Consider the following 25,552-nt stretch of genomic DNA (forward strand, 5'->3'; position numbering starts at 1 on the left):
ATGTACTTTGGTTTATGTAAACAATCCCTGGTGATTCAAGTTGTTGCCAGTAGTTTTTCTCACAATGCAATGTATATTCCTTATTTTTTTTTTTTAAAGATTTTATTTATTTATTTGACAGAGAGAGACACAGCGAGAGAGGGAACACAAGCAGGGGGAATGGGAGAGGGAGAAACAGGCTTCCCACCGAGCAGGGAGCCCGATGCGGGGCTCGATGCGGGGCTCGATCCCAGGACCCTGGGATCATGACCTGAGCCGAAGGCAGACGCTTAACGACTGAGCCACCCAGGCGCCCCTGCAATGTATATTCCTTTGCCCACATTCACTGTTGAGTCTATCTGTGGTATCAGGAATGGGTATATTTAAAGTGCTTCATGAAGGCCACTGGAGCTTCACATTATTTTATAGTGTGTTTCCCTAGGTGTTCCCTGGCTCTTAGGAGTTGGTGGTATGAGTTTTGGGAGGACCAGTACCACACAAGAGGCATAAGGTGCTGTGCTAGAGAGTTGCCTAGCAGGTGACATCAGAACAAAGCTGGCTGGGTTAGACCCTATCAGTGTAGCTGTCTTCCCTTCCTCTCTCCCTCCGTTCCTCTTTCCTTCCTTTTCTTTTCTTTTTTGGGGGTGTAACTCTTTCTTTATACATATATTGGGGATGTTAAAAGTTACTGATGCCTGATTCCTCTCCTGCATCCTCAAGCCCTACCATGGGGGAGAAAAAGATGAATGTCATTTTGTTTGTAATGCCTTAACCAGCTGTATGACTGAAATGATCCTGATAAGCAAAATTACATCCAAGGAGGATTTCTAAGGGAAATGAAGACTCATTTGTTATATAAGAATCAGTGTCTTTGTGATTCTGGGACCTTCCTGTGAAGATGTTATGTTTTTTGAGGAATTTGTTCCTAATTACCTATCTAATTAAAGCACATTAAACTTAGTTATTGCAATTTGAGAAACCAACATGCTTTCTTATGAAAAAGGCCCATGCACAGAAAGTGCTCCATCTTTCTCCTAAGATCTGCGATCCAAGGAGAGAGATATAAACATAAGATAATAACAACATCTATTTATTTAATAACATAGGCGTAAAGAATGTCATGTAGTCCTCACAGGACCCCTTTCAGGGAGATTTTATATATTGGGAAGTGTGCTTATCTGCTTCCCTAAGACTCCCTATCTCAGTACTTGACTTTACTATTCATCCAGTTGCTTTTAAAAGAAACCTGGTAATTTTCCTGTGATATCTATCCCTCCTTCTCTCATTCTCCCATATCCAGTTCTACAGCATGGAAAAATTTATTTCCTAACATCCTTGAGAATCTATTCACTCTAGTCCAAGTGAACTATTTCATTGTCTTTTGTTTGCAGTATCCTTTAGTCTCGCCTAGATTATCAATTCTTATCCCCCTCTTGATTCATTTCACTCATTAGCTAACATGAACTCTTTATTTTTTTAAAGTTTATTCCTTATTTTTTTGAGTGTCTCTAAACTCAATGTGGGGCTCAAACTCATGACCCCAAGATCAAGAGTCACATGCTCTTCTGAGCCAGCCAGATGCACCTAACATGAACTCTAAGTCTGACCTTGTCACTCTTTGCTCAGAACTCTCTAGTGCCTTCCCAATGCCCTTAGAATAAAATCCCTCACATGAGCTCTGTGGATCTGCACCACTAGTCTTTCCTACCTCTCCACCTCTTGCAACCAACTCCTTTCCCCTTTCTTCTTTCCAGCCACACTGGTCTTTTTGTGCTGCAAACTGGCCAAACTTCTTCCATCCTCAGGGCCTTTGCACAAACTCTTCCTTTGCCTTAGGATTCTCCCCAGGCCTTGCCTACATCCTCATCCCTTGTTCCCCAAGCTAATGCCTTATCCCCTAGATTTCATTTTTAAAAATCTCTTACTTCTCTGTCCAAATCTATATTGGATCTCCCTGTTATTTGCAATGCTCCCTATTTCTCCTTATTAGCATTTACCACTCTTCTAATTATATAGTTATGTAGTTCTTTTCATTTAATTTTATTTTCTCTAATTGGAATAGGTAATACATCCACTTGGTAAAAAATCCAAGTTGTACACAAGGCATAGAGTAAAAAGTCTCTTCTCTTCCCTGTCCCTCTATATCCAGTTGTTCTTACTAATAACCACTTTTAACATTTTGAATATCCTTCCAGAGTTATTTTCTGAGTAGACAAGCAATTCTGTATATAATATTCCTCTTCATTTTTTGCCTTCTCTTTATTAACACAGATACTATATACATTTTTCTGTAGTTTGTTTTTATCAGTTAATAATGTATCTTGACAATTCTTCTATGTCAATATGTAAATTGTTGCCTCTTTTCATGTACCAGATAGTATGGGCTTACCATAAAATTTTAACCTCAATTATTAGACATTGAGGTTGTTTTCAGGCTTTGGTTATTACAAACAATGGTGCATTGAATAACTTTGTATGTAAAGTCATTTCCTGCAAATATACCTATAGAATAAATTCCTAGAATTGAAATAAGGGATTTAAAGGCTTTATGCATTTTAAATTTTGTAGTTATTGCCAAACTGCTCTCAATGGAGGTTGTATCAATTCACATTCCCACTAGCCACAGATGAAAAATGCATGTTTCCTGACAACTGTGTTAGTGAAAATTTTTTTCTTTGCCATGTAAGAGGTGGAAAGTATCTCTTGGAAACTTTAATTTGCATGTTTTTTCTTCCTTGCAAAGTTATACTTCATGTTTAACAGCCATTTGTATTTCTTATTTAGTGTGCTGTTTCTTCATAAATTTTGCTTATCTTATTAATGTCTGATTTCCTCTCTCTACTTTAAGGCCCGTGCTGTGGGTGCAGGGATCTTGTTAGTTTTGTTCATTACATGGTTAGTTCCAGGTACTAGCATGAATGAAGCTCAAGAAATGACTGGCTCATGTCATGCAGCAGTCAAGTTCAGAACTCATGTTTGACTCCAAAGTCCACATGCTTTTCCACGATCACTCACGGGAAAAACTAAGCTTTTAACTCACCACCCCAGGGGCCTGATGGGTAATGTAAAACGGCTTGTGTGTCAGGAAGTGGATTGTGGCAAAATGGCGAACCTAAGTACAGTCGCAGCGGTTTCTCACGTTTTACTGACATTTGGAAATGGAAGCCCATTGTCGGATTTTTACATGCCCCCAGGCCGGGTTTCTGGCTTTCTTGTGAAATCTCCCGGTTTTTAAATATTTCCAGTCAAAACAAGACTGCGCTCACATGCAGCCCACCGGCAGCGGATTTGCAAATTCTGGCGTAGAGAGTGGGGACCTGATGAGGCGAATACCTCAGACAGTGAAAGCTAAGAAACGAGGAGGTTTTCTTAAAGTCGAGAATGGGGTTCTGTATCCTAGGGTTTGAGGGCCAGGATTCCCGGAAGAACTGAAATAAACGCAAAGTGGCGGAAGGATCGCGCGGTCTTCCCGGCTGCGTCCGGCCATTTCGGCCAGCGCGATCCCGAGTTTCTCCAGCAGCGCCCAAGACAACGTCGTGGGGGCGGTCAGGGTTGCCGTGGAGGAAGAGCACTGCCTGTGTATTCCCTCACCGGGCCCATCAGCTTCAAGCCGTCGCGAAGCACCACCCGACCCTTAACAGGTTTCCTGAGGATCCTCCCAGGTGAAGCGTTCAGGCCCGCGATCTCTTTTAGTTCCCCGCTCAGGCCCCTCCCAACTTCCCCAGTGCCACGACTTCCGTTTGCCTGGTCGTCTGGGAAACCGCCAACTTCCGGCCGCGAAGCGGTGGGCGGAGCCAAGATGGCTGAGGAGCCGCTCGTGAAGGTGAGCGCCGAGTTTCTTTTTGGGGTCCCGTCCGGCAAGCAGGCCAGGGCCAGGCCGGGCGGAGCAGAAAGGCGAGGCAGGTTGGCGGGCTGCCTGTGTCCTACGCAGCTGTCCCTGGGGAAGTGCGGAGCGGGCTCTGGAGCCGCTCGGGGTGCGCGGGGCCATACAGCCCCGCTCCTGGGAGCTGGTCCCCCTGGGCAAGGCTGACTTCTTTGCAGCGCTGGGCCTGTGCTGGGATTGTGGTCCCTCTTGGGGTGCGCTGGACGGAAAGGGGAGATTTCATCAGAAATAGCGCTTTTCCTAGTCCCATCTTTTCTGTCTCACGAGGTTTGGAAAGGAAGCACTACCGTTTGTGCAGAGACGGTTTGTGTTTAATCCCCTGGATTAGGAATTGAATATGACAAAGCCTGGAAACTGAGCGTCACTGCCTTCTGCCGGTGGGTCGAGACCATGTTTTTTCTCTGTTGTAATTTAGTTTAGGAAAGTGCTGTTTTGGGATTCAGCTGAAGCTTGAGTTAGGCATTAATTAAACTCCACAGAGCTGCTAATACAAAGTAGTCCAGATGAATTCGGGATAACCCAGTGGTAGTTATTTGTGAAGTGTGTATTTTTAATTGAATCTAATTTCTGTGAAGTTCTCAGTGTGAAACCTTGTTTACGTTGTTTTAGTGTTGGGTTTCAAAGTATGTTCTACTCATTTGTTAGAATGACTTTATTATTTATTTGGAATGTATTGCCCTTTGAAAAACGCTCTGGGAAACATAGGAGACAAAATAGCAGTTTCTGGCTGACTTTTACAACTTAGTTTTGGCCGTTAAGGAGCAAGGCCAACGCTGTTGGGGCGGCGGGGTTTGTTTTCTGTTCTCTTTTCATATCCAGAGAGGTCAAATTATTGTTATTTTTAAAGATTTTATTTATTTGAGAGAAAGAGAGAGAGCATGAGCAAGGGGGCAGAGGGAGAAGCAGGGAGACCGAAGCGGTACTCGATCCCAGGACTCCGGGATCATGACCTGAGCCAAAGGCAGTCGCTTAACTGACTGAGCCACCCAGGCACCCGAGAAGTCAAATTATTTTTAGTGTAATCATACAACTCTGAATACAGGGAAGGAGGCCCAAAGCAAAAATTTTTGTTAAGCTATAAATTAAAAAAAAAAAAAGCCTGATTAATGTTACTGGGTTTTAGATATTAGAAACATATCAAAGAAAATACTTCACCTACATAAATGTAAGGTTTACTGGTAACACAATGCTATAAATATAGCTTATATCTCTACCTGCAATGATAGGTGTTCATAAATAGAACATGAACTTGATTTCTGTGATGGCAGAATTGTCCTGTACTTTTGAATCTAATAGTGTTTTAAAGATAAATTTTGTTTCAATATGACTTTAGCACTTGAGCCTGAAGTTAACTATTTTCATTATTGTCATGTTTATTGCTAGCAGTGTTATATTTGTAGTAATTTCATCTTTTCATGTTACTGCTGCAGGGAGATTTGAATTTCTGCCCTTTTTGGAAGTGATCTGGTATCTTGTAATAGAATTAAAAGGGCCCAACAGTCTCATTCACTCAATCAACAGAGCAGTATCCCACTGAAATAAAAGAAAACTATAAGCATATAGTACAAGGGTATTCATTGCAGTATTGTTTATAGTGGCAAAATGCTGGAAACAAGGTGAATACCCATTAATAGGGTAATAGATGACTTCTGATACTTCCATTCTGAGGATTATTATGCAGCCATTAAAAGTGTTAGAACTATATATGTTGTTGTGGATGGTATACATTTTAAAAAAGCTTGATGTGGAGTAGAGTGTTAAAAAATAAAATTTAACTGAGTAGACTTTAAAGATCTTACTGGCTTTATTCAATGATTCATGAATCAGGCAGCATTCATTCTGTACAAAATGGAAGGCTTCATAGGCAGAAAGGAGTGGGAACAGGGAAGTTACATGAGACAAAAATGTTGGTTATTGCAAGATCACTTTCCTTTAGATGACGGCAGGGGTCTATCAGGCATATTACCTCACTAATACTTATTGGGTGATTTTTCTTTAATTGAGATTTATTTTTTAAAGATTTTATTTATTTGACAGAGAGAGAGCACAAGCAGAGGGAGAAGCAGTCTCCCACCTGAGCAGGGAGCCCAGTGGAGGGCTCAATCCCAGGACCCTGGGATCATGACCTGAGCTGAAGGCAGATGCTTAACTGACTGAGCCACCCAGGTGCCCCCTGACTGGGTGATTTCTGATTACTGGTTTAAGATTCTATTCCTGGGAGAGGTAGAAAGTGTAATTCAGTCTTTGTTGACATGGGACTTAATAACTCCATTTTGGGCCTTTTTTTGTTTTTTTAAAGTAGGCTCCACAACCAGCGTGGAGCTCAACATGGGGCTTGAATGCATGACCCTGAGATCAAGACCTGAGATCAGGAGTTGGACGCTTAACTGACTGAGCCACCGAGGCACCCCCTGGTTTAATAGGGGTATATTGTGTGATCTTAATTTTGTGGCATAAAGAAAAAAACACATAGATCGGTAGATATGGATATATAGATGTGGAGAAGATTAAAAGACTCCAGACAAAGAGAATTTTGGACAAATGCATAAGTAAAAATATAAGACTGCTGTTGTAAAGACCTTGAGGAGGGATGGAATAAAACTAGGCTAACGTGGGACACACAGAAATTCTGAACTATCAAGGATTATTACCAGTTAGTTCCTTAGGAAAACTGGGGACTGATATTTATATTTTATTTAAGAATATGTAAGAAATGGGGGCACCTGGGTCGCTCAGTTGTTAAGCGTCTGCCTTCGGCTCAGGTCATGATCCCAGGGTCCTGGGATCGAGCCCCGCATCAGGCTCCCTGCTCGGTGGGAAGCCTGCTTCTCCCTCACCCACTCTCCCTGCTTGTGTTCTCTCTCTGTCAAAATAAATAAAAATCTTAAAAAAAATTAAAAAAAAGGGGGCGCCTGGGTGGCTCAGTCGTTAAGCGTCTGCCTTCGGCTCAGGTCATGATCCCAGGGTCCTGGGATCGAGCCCCGCATCGGGCTCCCTGCTCAGCGAGGAGCCTGCTTCTCCCTCTCCCACTCCCCCTGCTTGTGTTTCCTCTCCCGCTATATCTCGCTGTCAAATAAAAAAAAAAAAAAAAAAATTAAAAAAAAGAATATGTAAGAAATGATTTCGAGATCTTAATAAAAGCAAATAATACTGCTTTCTATGATTTATACTTACAAATTTTTTATAACTCCCTAATTCCCATTATTCAATGTATTTGTATATATACTTGTTTTTCTTCCTGTAAATTTAAAGATTAAACCTTTCAGAATGGAAAGCAAAAATTACTATTGTACTAGTTGATTTGGCTCAGATATAGTGCATAGCATATACCAAATATTACATGAATATTTGTTAGATGAATAAATGGTCATAGAACTACATAAAAATGAAGAACCAGAAGAACATGATGTACTCTACATACATCCCAGCTATAAATGAGATCAAGTGGGCTAATAGAATCCTGTCTCAGAATGTTCTGAAAGACTTTTTGAAAAAGAGACTCACTAAAAAATTATAATTTATTTTAATTCTCCTTTCTGCAGAAAGGTTGCTGACTCATGAAGATGCTTTTTGAGTCTTTAAGATTTTTATTTATTTTTTTAGTAACCTCTGTGCGCATTGTGGGGCTGGAACTTACAACCCCAAGATCAAGAGTTGCATGCTCTGCTGACTGAGCCAGCCAGGCAACTTGAACCTTTAAGATTCTTCCGCAGAGTTTAAAAAAATATCCCAGTTAGGGGCACCTGGGTGGCTCTTTTGGTTAAACGTCTGACTCTTGATTTCTGCTCAGGACATGATCTCAGGGTTGTGGGATCGAGCCTTGCCTTGGGCATGGAGTCTGCTTGAGATTCTCTCTCCCTCTGCCCCTTCCCCTGCTTGTGTGTGCGCTCTCACTCTAAATAAATAAAATCTTAAAAAAAAAAAATCCCAGATAAAAAATAGAGTTCTTTAGCATTTTAAAAACAGCTTTGTTGAGGTTTAATACACGTACCATAAAATTTACGGTTTGATCACTTCTAGTAAATTTATATACTTGCACAACTGTTACCACAATCCACTTACCTCCATCATTCCAAAAAGTTCCTTTGGGTCCATTTACAACCACTCTTTACTCCTAACCCCAGCTGACCACTGATCTGCTTTGTGTCTCCATAGTTTTGCCTTCTCTACAATTGCATGTAATCACACAATATATAGTCTTATGTGTCTGAATTTCACTTTGCATGTTTTTTGAGGTTCATTTATATTGTACATAGCAGTACTTTGTTCCTTTTTATTTCTAAGCACTATTCTATGGTATGAATATATGCATTTTGTTTATCTACCAATTGATGGACATTAAGACTGTTATCCTGTTTTTGGCTATTATGGATAATGTTGCTGTGAATCTTTGCATGGCCGCCCAGGCGCCCATGCATGGATATGTTTTTATTTATCTAGGAGTGAAATTGCTGGGTTGGTAAGTGTATGTTAACAAAAAATCAAAACTGCCAAACTTTTTTTTTTAGATTTTATTTAATTAATTAATTAATTTTAGAGATAGAGCAAGTGGGGGGAGGAGCAGAGGGAGAGGGACAAGCAGACTCCGAGCTAAGTGCAGAGCCTGATAATGGGGCTCGATCTCAAGACCCTGACCTCAGGGCCCTGAGATCACGAACTGAGCAGAAATCAAGAGTTGGATGCTTGGGGGCGCCTGGGTGGCTCAGTCGTTAAGCGTCTGCCTTGGGCTCAGGTCATGATCCCAGGGTCCTGGGATTGAGCCCCACATCGGGCTCCCAGCTCTGCGGGAAGCCTGCTTCTCCCTCTCCCACTCCCCCTGCTTGTGTTCCCTCTCTCACTGTCCTTCTCTCTCTCTCTCTCAAATAAATAAATAAATAAAATCTTAAAAAAAAAAAAGATTTGGCTGCTTAACTGGCTGAGCCACCCAGGTGCCCCATGCCAAACTTTTCTAAAGTTGCTGTATACCATTTTACACTTCCACGAGTAGTATGTGAGGGTTTCAGTTTTCCACGTCCTTGCCTTGTTAATACTTCATATTGTCAGTCTTTTAATATCAGTCATTCTAGTGTATGTATAGTGGTTATTGTGGTTTTAATTTATATTTCCCCAATGAATAATGGTATTGAGTATTGTTTTATGTGCTTATTCACCCATTTCCCTTGGGTCAAGTATCTACAGATTTTTTGCCCCTTTTAAAATGGATTATTTGTTTTAGTAAGATTTCTGTATTTGTTAAGTCAAGATAATAAAATAGCTAATAAAACAAGTATGTATTCTGTTTTATTTTGAGGATTTTTTTGTTATGAAGTATATTTTATCTCTAAAAGAATGAATAAAAGGTTATATGTAAGTTTTAAAGAACAGTGTAATAGAAACTTGTGTTTCTACTTCACAGGTTACGAAATGGGTCATTAACAATAACTTTGAATCCTCCTAAATGTCTCTTCCTAAATTTTCCTCCTTTCCCATCAGAAGTATCTCTTTTATCAATTTTATGTTAATCTTTTTGCTTTTCTTTAGTTTTACTATATTTAATACCTCTAGATAATATATTGGTTTTTTTTTTTTTTTTTAAAGATTTTTATTTATTTATTTAACAGAGATAGAGAGCACAAGTAGTCAGAGCGGCAGACAGAGGGAGAGGGAGAAGCAGGCTCTCCCCCGAGCAGGGAGCCCGATACGGTGCTCGATCCCAGGACCCTGGGATCATGACCTGAGCCGAAGGCAGCCACTTAACCGACTGAGCCACCCATGTGCCCCGATATATTGGTTTTAAGAAATTGTTTAGTTTTTTCTTTTTTCAATGCTATATATTATCCCATTATAGGAAAATACTATAATTAATTTATCCATTCTACTAGAGATTTGAGTTCTGATTTCTTCAGTTTTATTGAGGTACAGGTGACAAAGTTATAAGATATTTAAAGCGTACAATGTGATCATTTGATATACATTGTGAAAGGATTCCCACCATCAAGTTATTAACAACACATCCTCACTCCACATGTTTTTTTTCCTTGTGAGAACATTCCACCGTTTTAACAAATTTCAATTATACAGTACAGTTGTTATCAACTATAGTCACCTTAGACCTTATTCATCTTATAGCTGAGAGTTTGTACCCTTTTACCAATCTCTTCCTATTTCCCCTACCTCCCAAACCTGGCAATCACTTTTCTACTCTCTGAGCCTATAAGTTCAACTTATTTTTTCCTTCTGATTTTTAGTTTTAGGTTTTTTCCTTCTTTAAGTTTTTCTTTACTTTAAGTAAAAGTAAGCTCTGTGCGCAATATGGGGCTTGAACTCATGACCCTGAGGTCAAGAGTCACATGCTCTACTGACTGAGCCAGCCAGGAGCCCCTGATTTTTAGTTATTGAAAATAATGTTATTGTGAACAGGGCCAGGGTAAGGCCAGTGAGGTGCTTAGGGTGCAAAATGTAAGGAGTAAGAATGTCTCAGGCCTGGTTGTGAACATTTTTTTTTTTTAATGTGAACATTCTTATATATGTCTCTTAATCTAAGAGTTTTTCTAGGGTATTCCTAGAAACGGATTGTTGATTCATGGAGTAGGTACATCTTCACTTCATTACTTGTGGGAAACTCTAATGTGGTTGCAACAACTTATACTTCTACCATCAGTTCCTATTGCTTACATCCTTGATATTGTCATAGCTTTAAATTCTGTCAATATGGTTGATATGAAATGAAGTCTTAATGTGATTTTTTTAAAAGTTTTATTTATTTATTAGAGAGAGAAACAGCATGAGAGGGGAGAGGGTCAGAGGGAGAAGAAGGCTCTGCTATGAGCCAGGAGCCCAATGTGGGACTTGATCCCAGGACCCCGGGATCATGACCTGAGCCAAAGACAGTCGCTTAACCATCCGAGCCACACAGGCGCCCCAAGTCTTAATGTGATTTTTTTTTTTAAGGATTTTATTTATTTATTTATTTGACAAGAGACTCAGCAAGAGAGGGAACATAAGCAGGGGGAGTGGGAGAGGGAGAAGCAGGCTCCCCGCGGAGCAGGGAGCCCGATGTGGGGCTCGATTCCAGGACCCTGGGATCACAACCTGAGCCAAAGGCAGACGCTTAACTACTGAGCCACCTAGGCGCCCCTGATTTTAACTGACATTTACCTGATTATTAATTAGGTGGAGCAGCAGTGGTTGTCTCTTTTCCTTTTCTGTTCAATGCCTGGTTCATATGTTTTGCTGCTTTTTCTTTCTTCTTTTTTTTTTTTTTTAAGAATTTTTACTTATTTATTTGAGAGAGAGCAGAGTGAGTGAGCGAGAGAGAACACGAGTGGAGGGGGAGGGTCAGAGGGAGAGGGAGAAGCAGGCTCCTGCTGAGCAAGGAGCCTGATGCGGGGCTCGATCCCAGGACCCTGGGATCATGACCTGAGCCGAAGGCAGATGCTTAACTGACTAAGCCACCCAGGAGCCCCATGTTTTGCTTATTTTTCTACTTGGATGTTTTTCTTACTGTTTTTTTTTTTTTTAATTTTTTGATTGTTATGTTAATCACCATACATTACATCATTAGTTTTGGTATAGTGTTCCATGATTCATTGTTTGTGCATAACACCCAGTGCTCCATGCAGAATGTGCCCTCTTTAATACCCATCACCAGGCTAACCCATCCTCCCACCCCTGTTTTCTTTTTACTGATTGTTTTGTAGTTAGTTATAGGTTCTGGCTGATAATCCTTTATCTTTTTATTTATTTTTTTGGTTTTGTATTGCAAGTATCTTCTCTTAGTTTTCTTTTTTTTAAAAAAGATTTTATTTATTTGTTTGACAGAAGGAGACACAGCGAGAGAGGCTACACAAGCAGGGGGCATGGGAGAGGGGGAAGCAGTCTTCCCCTTGAGCAGGAAGCCTGATGCGGGACTTGATTCCAGGACCCTGGGATCATGACTTGAGCTGAAGGCAAACGCTTAACGACTGAGCCACCCAGGCGCCCCTTCTCTTAGTTTTCTATCTTCACTTCCTTTTTGGAACAGAAGCTCTTTATTTATTTTAAAAAAAATTTTTTTTAAAGATTTATTTATTTATTTGACAGAGAGAGTTAGCGAGAGCGGGAACACAAGCAAGGGGGGAGTGGGAGAGGGAGAGGGAGAAGCAGGCTTCCCCCCAACTCGATCCCAGGACCTTGGGATTATAACCTCAGCCAAAGGCAGACGCTTAACGACTGAGCCACCCAGGCACCCCTGGAAGTTCTTAATTTTAATGTAGTTGAATATTTAGATCTTTTCTCAATTGGTTTGTGTTTTTATATCTTACTGAAGTAATCCTTCCCTATCCTATATTTTTTCTAAAGGTTTTTTTTTTTTTAAGGTTTTATTTGCTTTTCAACAGAGAGAGAGACAGCGAGAGAGGGAACACAAGCAGGGAGAGTGGGAGAGGAAGAAGCAGGCTTCCCGCTGAGCAGGGAGCCTGATGGGGACTCAGTCCCAGGACCCTGGGATCATGACCTGAGCCGAAGGCAGACGCTTAATGACTGAGCCACCCAGGAGCCCTCTAAAGGTTTTTAAATTTGCCTTGTTCATTTTTAGTCTTTATCTTAATTCATTTTCATTTTCCTGATAAAGCTTTTTCTCTTTTTAAAAAGATTTTATTTATTTATTTGACAGAGAGATAGCACAAGTAGGCAGAGCAGCAGGCAGAGCGAGAATGAGAAGCCAGCTTCCCGCAGAGCAGGGAGCCCGATGGGGGACTTGATCCCAGGATGCTGGGATCATGGCCTGAGCTGAAGGCAGAGGTAGAGGCTTAAATGACTGAGCCACCCAGGCACCCCTAAAGCTTTTTCTATTGAAGTCTGTTTTGTTTAATGTTAATATGGCTACTTTAGTTTTCTTTTTGTTTCTGTTCTCCGGGTGTGTCTTTTTCCATCGTTTTACTTTGTTTTTCTTTGCCTGTTTTAGATGTGTCTTTATATAAATAGCATTCATCTAGATTTTTTAAAACATCCACCCTGATAACTGGAGAATTTCATTTTTTTCTCCTTTTCTTGCCTTTTTTTTTTTTTCTGAGTTTCTTTCTTTTTCTCTCTCTCCTCTTCTCATTTAATTACTTGTAAGTTATATACTCTATTCTTTAGTCTTCCTTTAATGAGTATACAATTTTTTTTAAAAAAAGGTTTTGTTTATTTGACAGAAACACAGCTAGAGAGGGAACACAAGCAGGGGGAGTGGGAGAGGGAGAAGCAGGCTCCCCGTGGAGCAGGGAGCCTGATGCGGGGCTCGATCCCAGGACCCTGGGACTGGGACCTGAGCCGAAGGCAGACGCTTAACGACTGAGCCACTCAGGCGCCCCGAGTATACAATTTTTTAACAATATTCAACTGAAAGTTTAAATTTAAAACTCAGTAATGTAGGGATTATCAAATGCTTCATTACTCATTGCCTTCTGTCAGTTCATGCTACTGTTGTTCAGTTTTGTAGTTTTTGTGTTTCTCAACACCACAAATTATACTTTTGTTTTATTCAGTTAGTGGATGTTTAGAATACTTCCATATTTTACCAATTCCTTTGCTCATTCCACTCCTTCATTCTGGCGTTCTTTTCCTTTTTCTTAATGTATATCCTTTAAAAGTTTATTTAAACAAAAAATTTTTTAAAGTTTTTTTTAAGTAATCTCTACACTCACCATGGGTCTTAGGCTTAAAACCCCAAGATCAAGAGTCACATTCTCTTCCGACTGAGTCAGCCTGGTGCCATGAAAGTTAGTTTTGATAGATGTAAGAGTTTAGACCTGAGGTTGACAAACTTTTTGTAAAGGGCCAGTAATAAATATTTTGGGCTTTGTGGGCCAGTCTCTGTTGCAAGTAACTCCACTATGCAGTTGTAGTGTGGAAGCAACCATAGACAAGAAATAAACGTGTGTGCGATTGTGTTCTGATAAAATTTTATTTTAGACACTTAAATTTGAATTTTATATAATTTTCAGGTGTTACAAAATATTAAAAAATGTAAAAACTATTAAAAATGTAAAAACGGGTGCCTGGGTGGCTCAGTTGGTTGAGTGTCTGACTCTTGGTTTTGACTCAGGTCATGATCTCATGGTCATGGGATTGAGCCCCGCATCAGGCTCCCCGCTCAGTGTGAAGTCTACTTCAGATTCTTTCCCCCTCTGCCCCTCCTTGCTTGCACAAGTGCGTGTGAGCGCATGCTCTCTCTTTAATTAATTAATTAATTAATTAATTAATAAAATCTTTTTAAAAAAATGTAAAAAGCATTCTTAGTGTGTTGGCCATATAAAAATGGGTTGGATTTGTTTGACCTGCAGGCCATAGTTTGCTGACCTTGTGTTTAGATTAACATTCATTTTACTTAGCACCTGAGACATGGGAGTGATTTTTCTTATAATATCTTTATGTGTAATTATTTCCCATTTTTAATTGTTGAGATGCCAGCTATCAGTCTAATTATCCTTTCTGTATAGCTTATCTGGTGATACTTTTTTTCTTTGGTTGCTTTTAAGAACTTACTGTCTCTGGTGCAGGTCCTTGTGATGTATGCAAGTGTGGATTTATTTTCATTTAACCTGGTCAGGATTGATTGAACATTCTGAATCTAAAGATTAGTGTCTCTCATTACTTCTGGAAATTTTCAGCCATTATTTTTGTTTATATCTTACCATATCATATGTAACAAAGGAGGTAGTTATAAGAAAAATCCCTTTGAAGATTTTCTGCAAAGTTAGAGTATAAGATAGTATTTATTATATTCAATAATGTCCCTTAAAAAAAAAAACTCCCTCCTAGGGGTGCCCGGGTGACTCAGTTGGTTAAGTGGCAAACTCTTGATTTCAGCTCAGGTCATGATCTCCGGGTCATGGGATCAAGCCCCACATCAGGCTCAGTGCTCAACAAGGAGTCTGCTTGAGGAGTCTCTCTCCCTTTCCCTCTGCCCATCCCCCTTCTTGTACTTGCTCTCTCTCTCTCTAAATTAAATAAATAAATCTTAAAACAATTCCTAGAATTGAGTGCTAGGTAATTTCTATATAGAAGACCTCATAAACTTCTTTTTATCAAAGTTGCTACTTTTTTGGTTTGGCTGTTAGGATGTATAGCATTAAGTATAATACTAATATGTAGTGTCTAAGAGCTTAGTACATTTATTTGTGCACATTTTATGCATTATAATTATATATTACTCAGGGTGCCTGGGTGGCTCAGTCAGTTAGTGTCTGACTCTTGGTTTCTGCTTGGGTCACGGTTGTGGGCTCGAGCCCCACATCAGGCTCCTCATTCTGTCTAGAGTCTGCTTGAGATTCCCTCTCCTTCTCCCTCTCCCCCACTCATGCTCTCTCTCTTTCAAATAAATAAAATCTTAAATATATATATATGTAATTATATATTACACATAAGTATGTAGATATGTAGATGTGCATTATACATTATTAATAGTTTGGCTAGCAAAAGTATGACTTGACATTGCTTTTTATTTTTTTATTTTTTTCCAATTTTTTTTTTTTAAAGATTTTATTTATTTATTTGAGAGAGAGAGAATGAGAGACAGAGAGCATGAGAGGGGGTAGGGTGAGAGGGAGAAGCAGGCTCCCCGCTGAGCGGGGAGCCCGACGCGGGACTCGATCCTGGGACTCCAGGATCATGACCTGAGCCGAAGGCAGTCGTCTAACCAACTGAGCCACCCAGGCGCCCCTTGACATTGCTTTTTAAACCATATTAAAAAATGGTTTTTAATTTTTCTTTGTGCCTATATGTAGTTAATGGATTAATTGCATGGTTGGAGAGCTACTGATTATGGTTATTTGAATCGTTTTTTAAGTTAGCAAGATTTATGGTGATGCTTTAACATAGACTTCTTTCTTTTCAGAGAACTCCGGTTCCTGCATCTGCTGAATCTCAGAAACCCCGGCTGAAAAAAGGTCAGTACGCAATTTCATTGTATGTGTATATTTGCACAGATTTTTTTATTGATTCTTTGTTTATATGCATTAGAGCTTTTAAAAATGTGCGTTTTGGAGAAAAACAGTAATAGTCTAAATGATCCTCTATACCTAGCTTTTATTTTATGGAGTTGTTAGATATTTTGGGATTGATTGTGCCTGTAAGTGTATTTAAATGGGGCTTTATTATTATGTAAGTGTGTATTTTCTACTTGTGGAAAAAACACTGTGAAGTTCTCATGGTACATATCAGGCCTCACATAATCTCATGTCTATGTTAAATAAGTGTGAGGTTTTGTGAAAATTGAGTCTGTGAAGACTAGGTAAGGGCATATACTGTGAAGAGCTGCATTTAAAAATCTAATAGAGATTATGTTCTGTTTTATTTAGAGGAATAGGATTCCTTCATTTGTTAACTTATAAAGTCTTAGGAAGGCTTGCATCAGATTGTAGTTTACTATATTGGATATTCTGTCAATGTCTAATAAACATGTCTAATGCCTAACAAACTTAGAAAAACCCAGACTTTTTACTTAGCAGAAGAGACCATCTATTTTATTATTTACCCATTTATTATTTTCTAGATGAGGAAATGAAGGCTGAGGGGAAGAGGCATGACTTGTTCAGGGTCATGGGTGTAGTTCTTGTCTGCATTATGAGACAATGCAATACATCCTTTTGCAGCATGTGTTTTCCTGTTGTCTGCTAAGATTTTTACATTTCATTTTGCCAATAAATTGTTTGGCTTACTTGGGCCATTTCTGTTCCTCTTTGAAATTTTAATACAAGTTGTTGGAAAATATGATTGCCTTCAGAATTTGTTTTCAAAGGGTTTTTCAGGAATACATCTTTCATTGAAAGAGCATTACATCTGTAATTTAGATTATTTGTGAAGCTTAGGTGTTTCTTCTAATATCTAATATAGTTGCTAATATTTTTCATATTACATCGTTTTGGACATGAGAACAATCTTGCTGTGATGTCTGTCACTTCGTTTAATCGCTGGGGTGATTTGGCTAGTTACGTGGGGCTAGTGGGTAGTATGATTGTCTCTCCAGTGTTCTTTCCATGCTTCCTCCAGAGTCAAACTCCATGATTCGACTGAGTCCCAGTCTAGGAGAGCTGGGACTAATTAGTATATACCAATCAAAAATTGGCATGTGCCCAAATCAGGCTAATGAGATACAAAGCTGATAGCTGTGGGGCAAAGGGTCACATTGGACACGTTATGCTATAAGATGTAACAGTGCTGTAGTGCCCCTCCCAATCCTTTCTTCCCACTTTCTGATTTCTATGATTAAAGTTTAGTTTTCCCTGTTCTTGAACCCCTCATATACGAGTATTTACCCAGTTCCAGGACCAGTGATAGGTATCGGGAATATAAAGATAAATAGGGCCTGGATTCTGCCCTCAGGAATTGACAGTCTTCAGGGTGTATAAGAAATAAGCAAATTATTGCAGTGTAGTGTATGCCTTCCAGCTTTTTCAACTCTTTTTCATATGAAATGTCTAGAACTCTTTTGCCGTTATTACTTTGGTTCTCTGGTGGAATTCACTGTTCCCCTTGGAAGTATAAATTCCAGAACTGGGGGCGCCTGGGTGGCTCAGTTGGTTAAGCGACTGCCTTCGGCTCAGGTCATGATCCTGGAGTCCCGGGATCGAGTCCCGCATCGGGCTCCCTGCTTGGCAGGGAGTCTGCTTCTCCCTCTGATCCTCCTCCCTCTCATGCTGTCTCTCATTCTCTCTCTCTCAAATAAATAAATAAAATCTTTAAAAAAAAAAAAAAGATTCTTTCTCTCCCTCTACCCCTCCCCTCTCCTCTCTCTCTAAAAATAAATAAATATTAAAAATAAAAATAAATAAATTCCAGGACTAAACAGAATATTTCAGGTGTGAACAAGGCCAAGTGGAATGTCTGGAAGGTAAAAATTTCTTCATCTGGATCTTTTATTTTTTTTAGTCCAGCGCAAAGTTGCATTCATTGCCTTTTGGTCAACCATTTTACACATTTGCAGTACCACTATATCCAGTTCCAGGGGTATCATTCATGTAGAGTACAATGACTGCAGTGTAAATGATACCTTTGGACTTGTGCAAGGTAGTGATACAGGCACCTAAAATATCGAGGGTATAACCTCTTAACCTGACCTTAATTTCTGGGTTCCGTAACCCAAGATTTTATCAGTCAGTATGGTGAATTACATTGATTAAATTTTTGGAATGTTGTACCGCCTTTCAGTTCCTGGGACAAACCCCACATGGTCATGATGTATTAACCTTTTTATATGTTACTGACTCAGTTTGCTATTTTTTGTCAAGGACTTTTGCTTCTTTTCATGAGGGATGTTGGCCTATAGTTCTTCTTCTTCTTCTTTTTTTTTTTTTGCAGTGCTTTTGTCTTTTTGGTATCAGGGTTATGCTGGCGTCAAAACAATTTGGGAGCTATTCACTCTTCTCTTTCCTGGAAGATTTTGCTTAGAATTGGTGTTATGTCTTTTCTTAAATGTTTGCTAGAGTGTGACAATGAAGCAGTCTGGGTCATGATTTCTCTGTGTTGGAAGGCATTTAAGTACAAACTCAATTTCTTTAATAGATATTATGGGTTTATTCAGATTATATGTATTTCTTTAGGGAGAGCTTTGGTAATGTTTTTCTTTCAAAGAAATTTGTCCATTTCATCTCAGTTATCAAATTTATTGGTATAAAGGTCATGACACTCCTGTATTTTCCTTTTAATATCTGTAGGATGTGTAGTGATAGTCCCTGTGTTCCTGATTTTGATGATTTATGTCTACTGTCATTTTTTTCTTGGTCAGCCTGGCTAGAGGTTTATCCATTTTATTGATCTTTTCAGAGAACCAACTTTTGATTTTATTTTTTCTTCTCTCTTGCTTTTCTGTTTCAATTTCATTGATTTCTGCTCTTATCTAATATTGTGTTTAATTTGCAGTTTCTTTTTTTCTTTTTCCAGTTTCTTTTTCTTTTTTTCTTTTCTTTTTTTCATTTTTAATAGCTCTCTTTTTTTTTTTTTTTGTTGTAGTGTTCCATGATTCATTGTTTGGGCATAACACCCAGTGCTCCATGCAGAACGTGCCCTCTTTAATACCCATCACCAGACTAACCCATTCCCCACACCCCCCTCCCCTCTAGAACCCTCAGTTTGTTTCTCAGAGTCCATAGTCTCTCACGGTTCATCTCCCCCTCCAATTTCACCCCTTCATTTTTCCCTTCCTACTGTCTTCTTTTTTTTAACATATAATATATTATTTGTTTCAGAGGTACAGGTCTGTGATTCAACAGTCTTACACAATTCAGTGCTCACCATAGCACATACCCGCCCCAATGTCTATCACCCAGCCACCCCATGCCTCCCACCCCCCACCACTCCAGCTGATATGAGGAATTTTTCCAGTTTCTTAAGGTAGAACTTAGATCATCGGTTTGAGTCTCTCTTCTTTTCTATTGTAAGCATTTAGTACTTTATGTTTCCCTCTAAGCACTGTTTAACTGGTTCATATACATTTCAAATGTTATGTTTTAACTTTTTTATTTTGTTTATTTTTTTAAGAATTTATTTATTTGACAGAGAGAGAGACAGCGAGAGAGGGAACACAAGCAGGGGGAGTGGGAGAGGGAGAAGCAGGCTTCCCGCCGAGCAGGGAGCCCGATGTGGGGCTCGATCCCAGGACCCTGGGACCATGATCTGAGCCGAAGGCAGATGCTTAACGACTGAGCCACCCAGGCGCCCTGTTTTAACTTTTATACAGTTCTAAATATTTTAAAATTTCCTTGTGTTCCCCTTTAACCCATGTATAATTAATAAAGGTACTAATCAATTTCCCTATATGGAATTTTTCCAGATTTTTTTTTGTTGTTGTTATTGGTTTCTAGTTTAATCTAGTTATGGTTAGAAAACATACTTTATATGGTTTGTTTTATGGCCCAGAATGTGATCTGTGTTCATGAATATTCCATGTGCCTTGAAAAGAATTTGTATTGTCCTGTTGGATGGAGTAATCTATAAATGTCAGTTAGGTCAAGTTGTTTGATAATGTTGTTAATCTAGGTACTTATCGATACAGATATTAATATCCTTATCAAGAAGATACTGATATCCTTAATGAGAGAAGAGTGTTAAAGTATGCACATGTAATTATGGGTTTGTCTATTTCCACTTAAAGATCTATCAATTTTTACTTTGTGTATTTTGAAGATCTGTTGTTGGATGCATAGACATTTAGGACTGTTTGACTTCTTGGTGAATTGACTCTTTTATAATTATTTAATGTCCCTCTTCTATTCCTGATAATATTCCTTATTTGAAGTCAGCTTTGTCTGATGATAATAGAGATGTTCTAGTTTTGCTTTGATTAGTGTTTGTATGATAATGTATAGTTTATAAACAGTCAGATTCACCTTTTTTTTAAAGTATGAAGTTCTGGGAGTTTTGACAAGTGAAAATAGTCGTGTGACTACCACCACCACCACAGTCAAGATAAAGAACAGCTTAATCACCCTCAATAATTCACCTTGACTTTGTAGTAAACCACTTCTTCCACTTCCAGTTGCTGGCAATCATTGATTTTTTTCTACCTATAGTTTTATCTTTTCGAGAATATCATTCATTCATTCATTCATTTATTTTTTAAGATTTTATTCGAGAGAGAGACAGCGGTAGCGAGCTCAAAGCAGGGGTAGTGGCAGGCAGAGGGAGAGGGAGAACCAGGCTCCCTGAGGAGTCAGGAGCTGGATGCAGGGCTTGATCCCAGGACCCTGAGATCGTGATCTGAGCCAAAGGCAGACGCTTAACCGACTGACCCACTCAGGCGCCCTGAGAATATCATTTAAATGAAGCATACATTATGTAATGTGTGTATACACACCCTTTTGGGTGACTTTTTTCACCTAGTGTAATGTTTTTGAGATTTATCCATGTCGTTGCGTGTTTGAGTTTCTTTTTATTGATAAGTAGTATTCAGTTGTATGTGTATACTGCAGTTCATTCGTCCATCCATTCACCAAAGGACTTTTAGGGTTTTGGCTATTACAAATACAGCTGCTACATAAACATTTGCTTAGAGGGTTTTTTTTTTTTTTTAAAGATTTTATTTATTTATTTGAGACAGAGACAATGAGATACAGAGAGCATGAGAGGGAGGAGGGTCAGAGGGAGAAGCAGACTCCCCGCCGAGCAGGGAGCCCGATGCGGGACTCGATCCCGGGACTCCAGGATCATGACCTGAGCCGAAGGCAGTCGCCCAACCAACTGAGCCACCCAGGCGCCCTGCTTAGAGGGTTTTGTGTGAACATATTTTTATTTCATTTGTGAAGTGTCTTGGAATGGGATTGCTGGATGGTATTGTGAGTATATGTTTAGTTTTATTGAAAATTGCCAAGCTGTTTTCCAAAGTAGTTAAACCATTTTGTATTTCCTTCTACAAAGTATGAGTGTTCCTTATACCTCATAAATGATTTGGGAAATAGTCTCTCCTTTTTAATTTTCTGGAAGAGTTTGTGGAGAATTGACTAATTTCATCCTTAAGTATTGGTTGTAATGTTTCTGTGAAGGCATTTGGGCCTGGCGTTTTCTTTCTTTTTTTTTTTTTTTTAAAGATTTTATTTATTTATTTATTTGAGAGAGAGAGAGAGAGAAACAGCATGAGAGGGGATACGGTCAGAGGGAGAAGCAGGCTCCCCGCTGAGCCGGGAGCCCGATGTGGGACTCGATCCCGGAACTCCGGGATCATGACCTGAGCCGAAGGCAGTTGCTTAACCAACTGAGCCACCCAGGCGCCCGGGCGTGGCGTTTTCTTTTGTAGAAATGTTTTCAACAATAAATTCAATTTATTTAATAGAGATAAGGCTAAACAGGTTACTTAATTTTTCTTAATTGAGCTTTGGTAGTTTATGTCTTTCAAGGAATTTTTTCACTTCATCTAAATTGTCTGATTTATTGGCATGAGTTCACAATTTTCCCTAGCAGGTATTAAAAATACTCTGAACGTTTTATAATTAAAACAGTATATTACTGGTACACAATTAGAAGATAAACCAGTGGGGGGTGGGGCACGTCTGGGTGGCACGGTCAGTTGAGCGACTGACTCTTGATTTCAACTCAGGTCCTGATCTTAGGTTCATGAGATCCAGTATCACGTAGGCTTCACACTCAGTGCAAGTCTGTGCTTGTCCTTCTCCCTCTGCCCCTCCCCCTGCTTGAGTGCACACTCTCTCTCTCAAATGAATAAATAATTTTTTTTTAAATAAATCTTTAAAAAGGGGTGCCTGGGTGGCTCAGTCGTTAAGTGTCTGCCTTCGGCTCAGGTCATGATCCCGGGGTCCTGGGATCGAGCCTCGCATCAGGCTCCCTGCTCGGCGGGAAGCCTGCTTCTCCCTCTCCCACTCCCCCTGCTTGTGTTCCCTCTCTTGCTGTCTCTCTCTCTCTCTCTCTCTATCAATTAAATAAATAAAATCTTTTTTTTTTAGAGAGTGAGCGAGAGAGAAACAGCATGAGAGGGGAGAGGGTCAGAAGGAGAAGCAGGCTCCCCGCTGAGCCGGGAGCCCGATGCGGGACTCAATCCCAGGACCCTGGGATCATGACCTGAGCCGAAGGCAGACGCTTAACCATCTGAGCCACCCAGGCGCCCTAAATAAATAAAATCTTTAAAAAAAAAGAACTCTTAAAAACTTGGGGTAGGGGAAAAAGACCAAATAATAAAAAATGGATAAAACACAATCACAATTTACACACACACACAAACACACTATAAGAATTACCTTTGGGCACATGAAAAATATGTTCAACCTGACTCAGAGTAAGAGAAATTAAAATTAAATCCATACTAAGGTACCATTTCTCACCTATCAGGATAGCTAAAATTAAAAAGTGCGAGTACACATTCAATTTGCAAGGCTGTGGGAAACAGACACTGTCTTACATTGCTGGTGAGAATCTCATTTGTTACGGAAGGGAATTTGGCAACATCTAATAAAACTCTATAATCACATTTCTAGGACTTTACTCTGAAGATAACATCTCTGACAATGAACAAAGGCTTATTAACTATTATTCTTTGCGCTGCTGTGATTGTAAAATATTGGAAACTTAAATGCCTGTGTATAAAGAATGTTTGAATAAACGGTAGTATAGCCACATAATAGAGTACACTGCCGCTTTAAAAGAATAAGATTAATATGATTTGATATAGAGAGATTTCCAAGATAAATTGTTACCTTAAAAAACAGTACAAAAGAGTAGTTGCCGTATGCTACATTTTTATAAGAAAGAAGGGGAAATAAAAAATATGTATGCGCTTATTTTCACAAAAAAGAACCACCAGAAGGATATATCAGAAACAAATGAGATTGGCTATCTATGGGGCCTTGTATGGAAATGCTGTGGAAAGGATAGGGGATGTGACACTTCTTTAGGTATGTCTTTCTGTGTAGTTCCGACTTTTGGAATCATGTATTATTTCAATAAAAATTGGGAAAACAAAAATCTTAAAAATAAAATGCAAGCAGAAGCCAATATGCTATGGTTTATTGGAGTCAAGTTTTCTTACTGTTGGAGAAGGGAGTTACATGATATAGAAAGGGGAGAGGTGAAATTAAACCCTAATGGATTAGGGGTGGATTGGAATTGGAGGTATTAGTATTGAAGGCATGGATTTTAATACAGATACATACTTATAGAATAGATTTTTTCCCTACTTCTGTCCACTGAGAAGGGTTAACATCAATGACACCCTAGTAGCCATGAGCACGGTTAGTGCCCAGATCTTAGTTTCTTTGTAGTTCCAGTAAAAGGAACCAGGGTTCCTTAGAGAAATACCTAATTCCATGTGTAAAGCTAGGAGAGTACAAGATGAACCTGGGATATCTTGCGCCAGAAAGTAAAGAATGGCTTATAGAGTGATGGGAGTTTGTCATAAAGACACAGAAGTGGATTTCAAGGGCTTTCTCTGGCCACTGGCCAGTTCTGGAGTGATTTAAGCTTCCAACAATATAGCAATGGATTATAACACATGGAATAAGAATACACCAGTGCATACTGATAGAAGTATACTAATAAGGAAAAGTTCTTTCTTTTAAAATAGAATGATAACTAATAAGTATAGAATGAATGATAGAAAATTACCACTTGGCAACCATCATAGCAATAATTGATTCATGCAAAACTCCTCAGTGGATCTAAACTAGTGGGTAAAAGTTTGATGGGAAACAGGATATTTACATAAGTCTCTAAATCTCTCTCCATAAGATATATTTTAATTATGAAGTAGTAATAACTTCATAGTGAAAAAATTTGCCAGACACTACCTTGACCAAATGATAACATCACATTAATGGAGCAAATCAGTATCCTATGCTTCCTAAATCACTTCTATGGTATTCTTGCCAAAAATAATACCTTCAGTCTAATCTTGAAGAAATATTAGATGAACCCAAATTGAGAGGTAGTCTACAAAATAACTAGCCTGCATTAAAAAGAAAAATGTCAAGGTCATGGAAGGCAAAAATTAAAGAAGACTAAAGAGACATGAAGCAAACTATAACATATGGTCCTAGATTTGATTCTAGAGCAGAAAAACATCTTTTTTTTTTTAAGTTTATTTATTTAGTTTTAGTAATCTCTACACCCAATGTGGGCCTTGAACTCAGAACTCTGAGGTCAGGCGTCGCATGCTCTTTCGACTGAGCCAGCCAGGTGTCCCCAGAAAAGGGGCGGCTGGGTGGCACAGTCAGTTAAGCGCCTGACTCTTGGTTTTGTTTCAGGTCGTGATTTCAGGCTTGTGAGATTGAGCCTCACATAGGGCTTGTGCTCAGCGCGGAGTTGCCTTAAGATTCTCTCTCCCTCTGCCCCCTCCCCCTGCTCGTGCTCTCTCTCTCAAAAGTAAATAAATCTTATGTTTTTAAAAAGATTTTATTTATTTATTTGACAGAGACACAGAGAGAGAGGGAACACGAGCAGGGGGAGAGGGAGAAGCAGGCTTCCTGCTGAGTAGGGAGACTGACGTGGGGCTCCATCCCAGGACCCTGGGATCATGACCTGAGCCAAAGGCGGACGCTTAATGACTGAGCCAAAAGTAAATAAATAAATAAAGTATAAATAAATAAAGTAATATTACTTTATTTTCTAAATTGTAAAATATATAAAATTTAACCATTTTTAAGCATACAGTCCAGTGGTATTAGTTACATTTACAGTGTTGTGCAACCATCACCACTGTCTATTTCCAAAACTTTCATCCCAACCAGAAACTCTGTACCCATTAAGCAATAATTTTCCTTTGTACCTTCCCCCCTAGTCCCTAGTAACTTCTACTTTCTGTCTCTATGAAATTTGCCTCTTCTAGATATTTGATATATTCAGAATAGTATTTGTCCTTTTGTGTCTGGCTTATTACATTTAGCTTAATGTTTTTTTTTTAAGATTTTATTTATTTATTTGACAGAGACATAGAGAGCACAAGTAGGCAGAGCGGCAGGAAGAGGGAGAGGGAGAAACAGACTCCCCGCCGACACGGGGCTCGATCCCAGGACCCTGGGATCATGACCTGAGCCGAAGGCAGACACTTAACCGACTGAGCCACCCAGGCGCCCCTAGCATAATGTTTTTTTTTTTTTTAATTTTATTTATTTATTTGCGAGAGAGAATGAGATAGAGCATGAGAGGGGGGAGGGTCATAGGGAGAAGCAGACTCCCTGCTGAGCAGGGAGCCCAATGCAGGACTTGATCCCAGGACCCCGGGATCATGACCTGAGCCGAGGGCAGACG

General features: G+C 39.5%; 1 protein-coding gene across 1 annotated transcript in view; it reads left to right on the forward strand.

Annotated features, from left to right (window-relative positions):
- The first annotated feature begins 3,245 nt into the window (after positions 1-3,245).
- Positions 3,246-25,552, forward strand: part of BBS4 (Bardet-Biedl syndrome 4) — a 55,930-nt gene continuing 33,623 nt past the window's right edge. Inside the window, exons 1-3 of the mRNA XM_021693708.2 lie at positions 3,246-3,320; positions 3,380-3,802; positions 15,702-15,753. Coding sequence (XP_021549383.2) covers positions 3,246-3,320; positions 3,380-3,802; positions 15,702-15,753 — 550 coding nt within the window. The remainder of the gene's footprint in view (positions 3,321-3,379; positions 3,803-15,701; positions 15,754-25,552) is intronic.

Source organism: Neomonachus schauinslandi, chromosome 9 (assembly GCF_002201575.2).
Source record: "Neomonachus schauinslandi chromosome 9, ASM220157v2, whole genome shotgun sequence".
Taxonomy (NCBI): domain Eukaryota; kingdom Metazoa; phylum Chordata; class Mammalia; order Carnivora; family Phocidae; genus Neomonachus; species Neomonachus schauinslandi.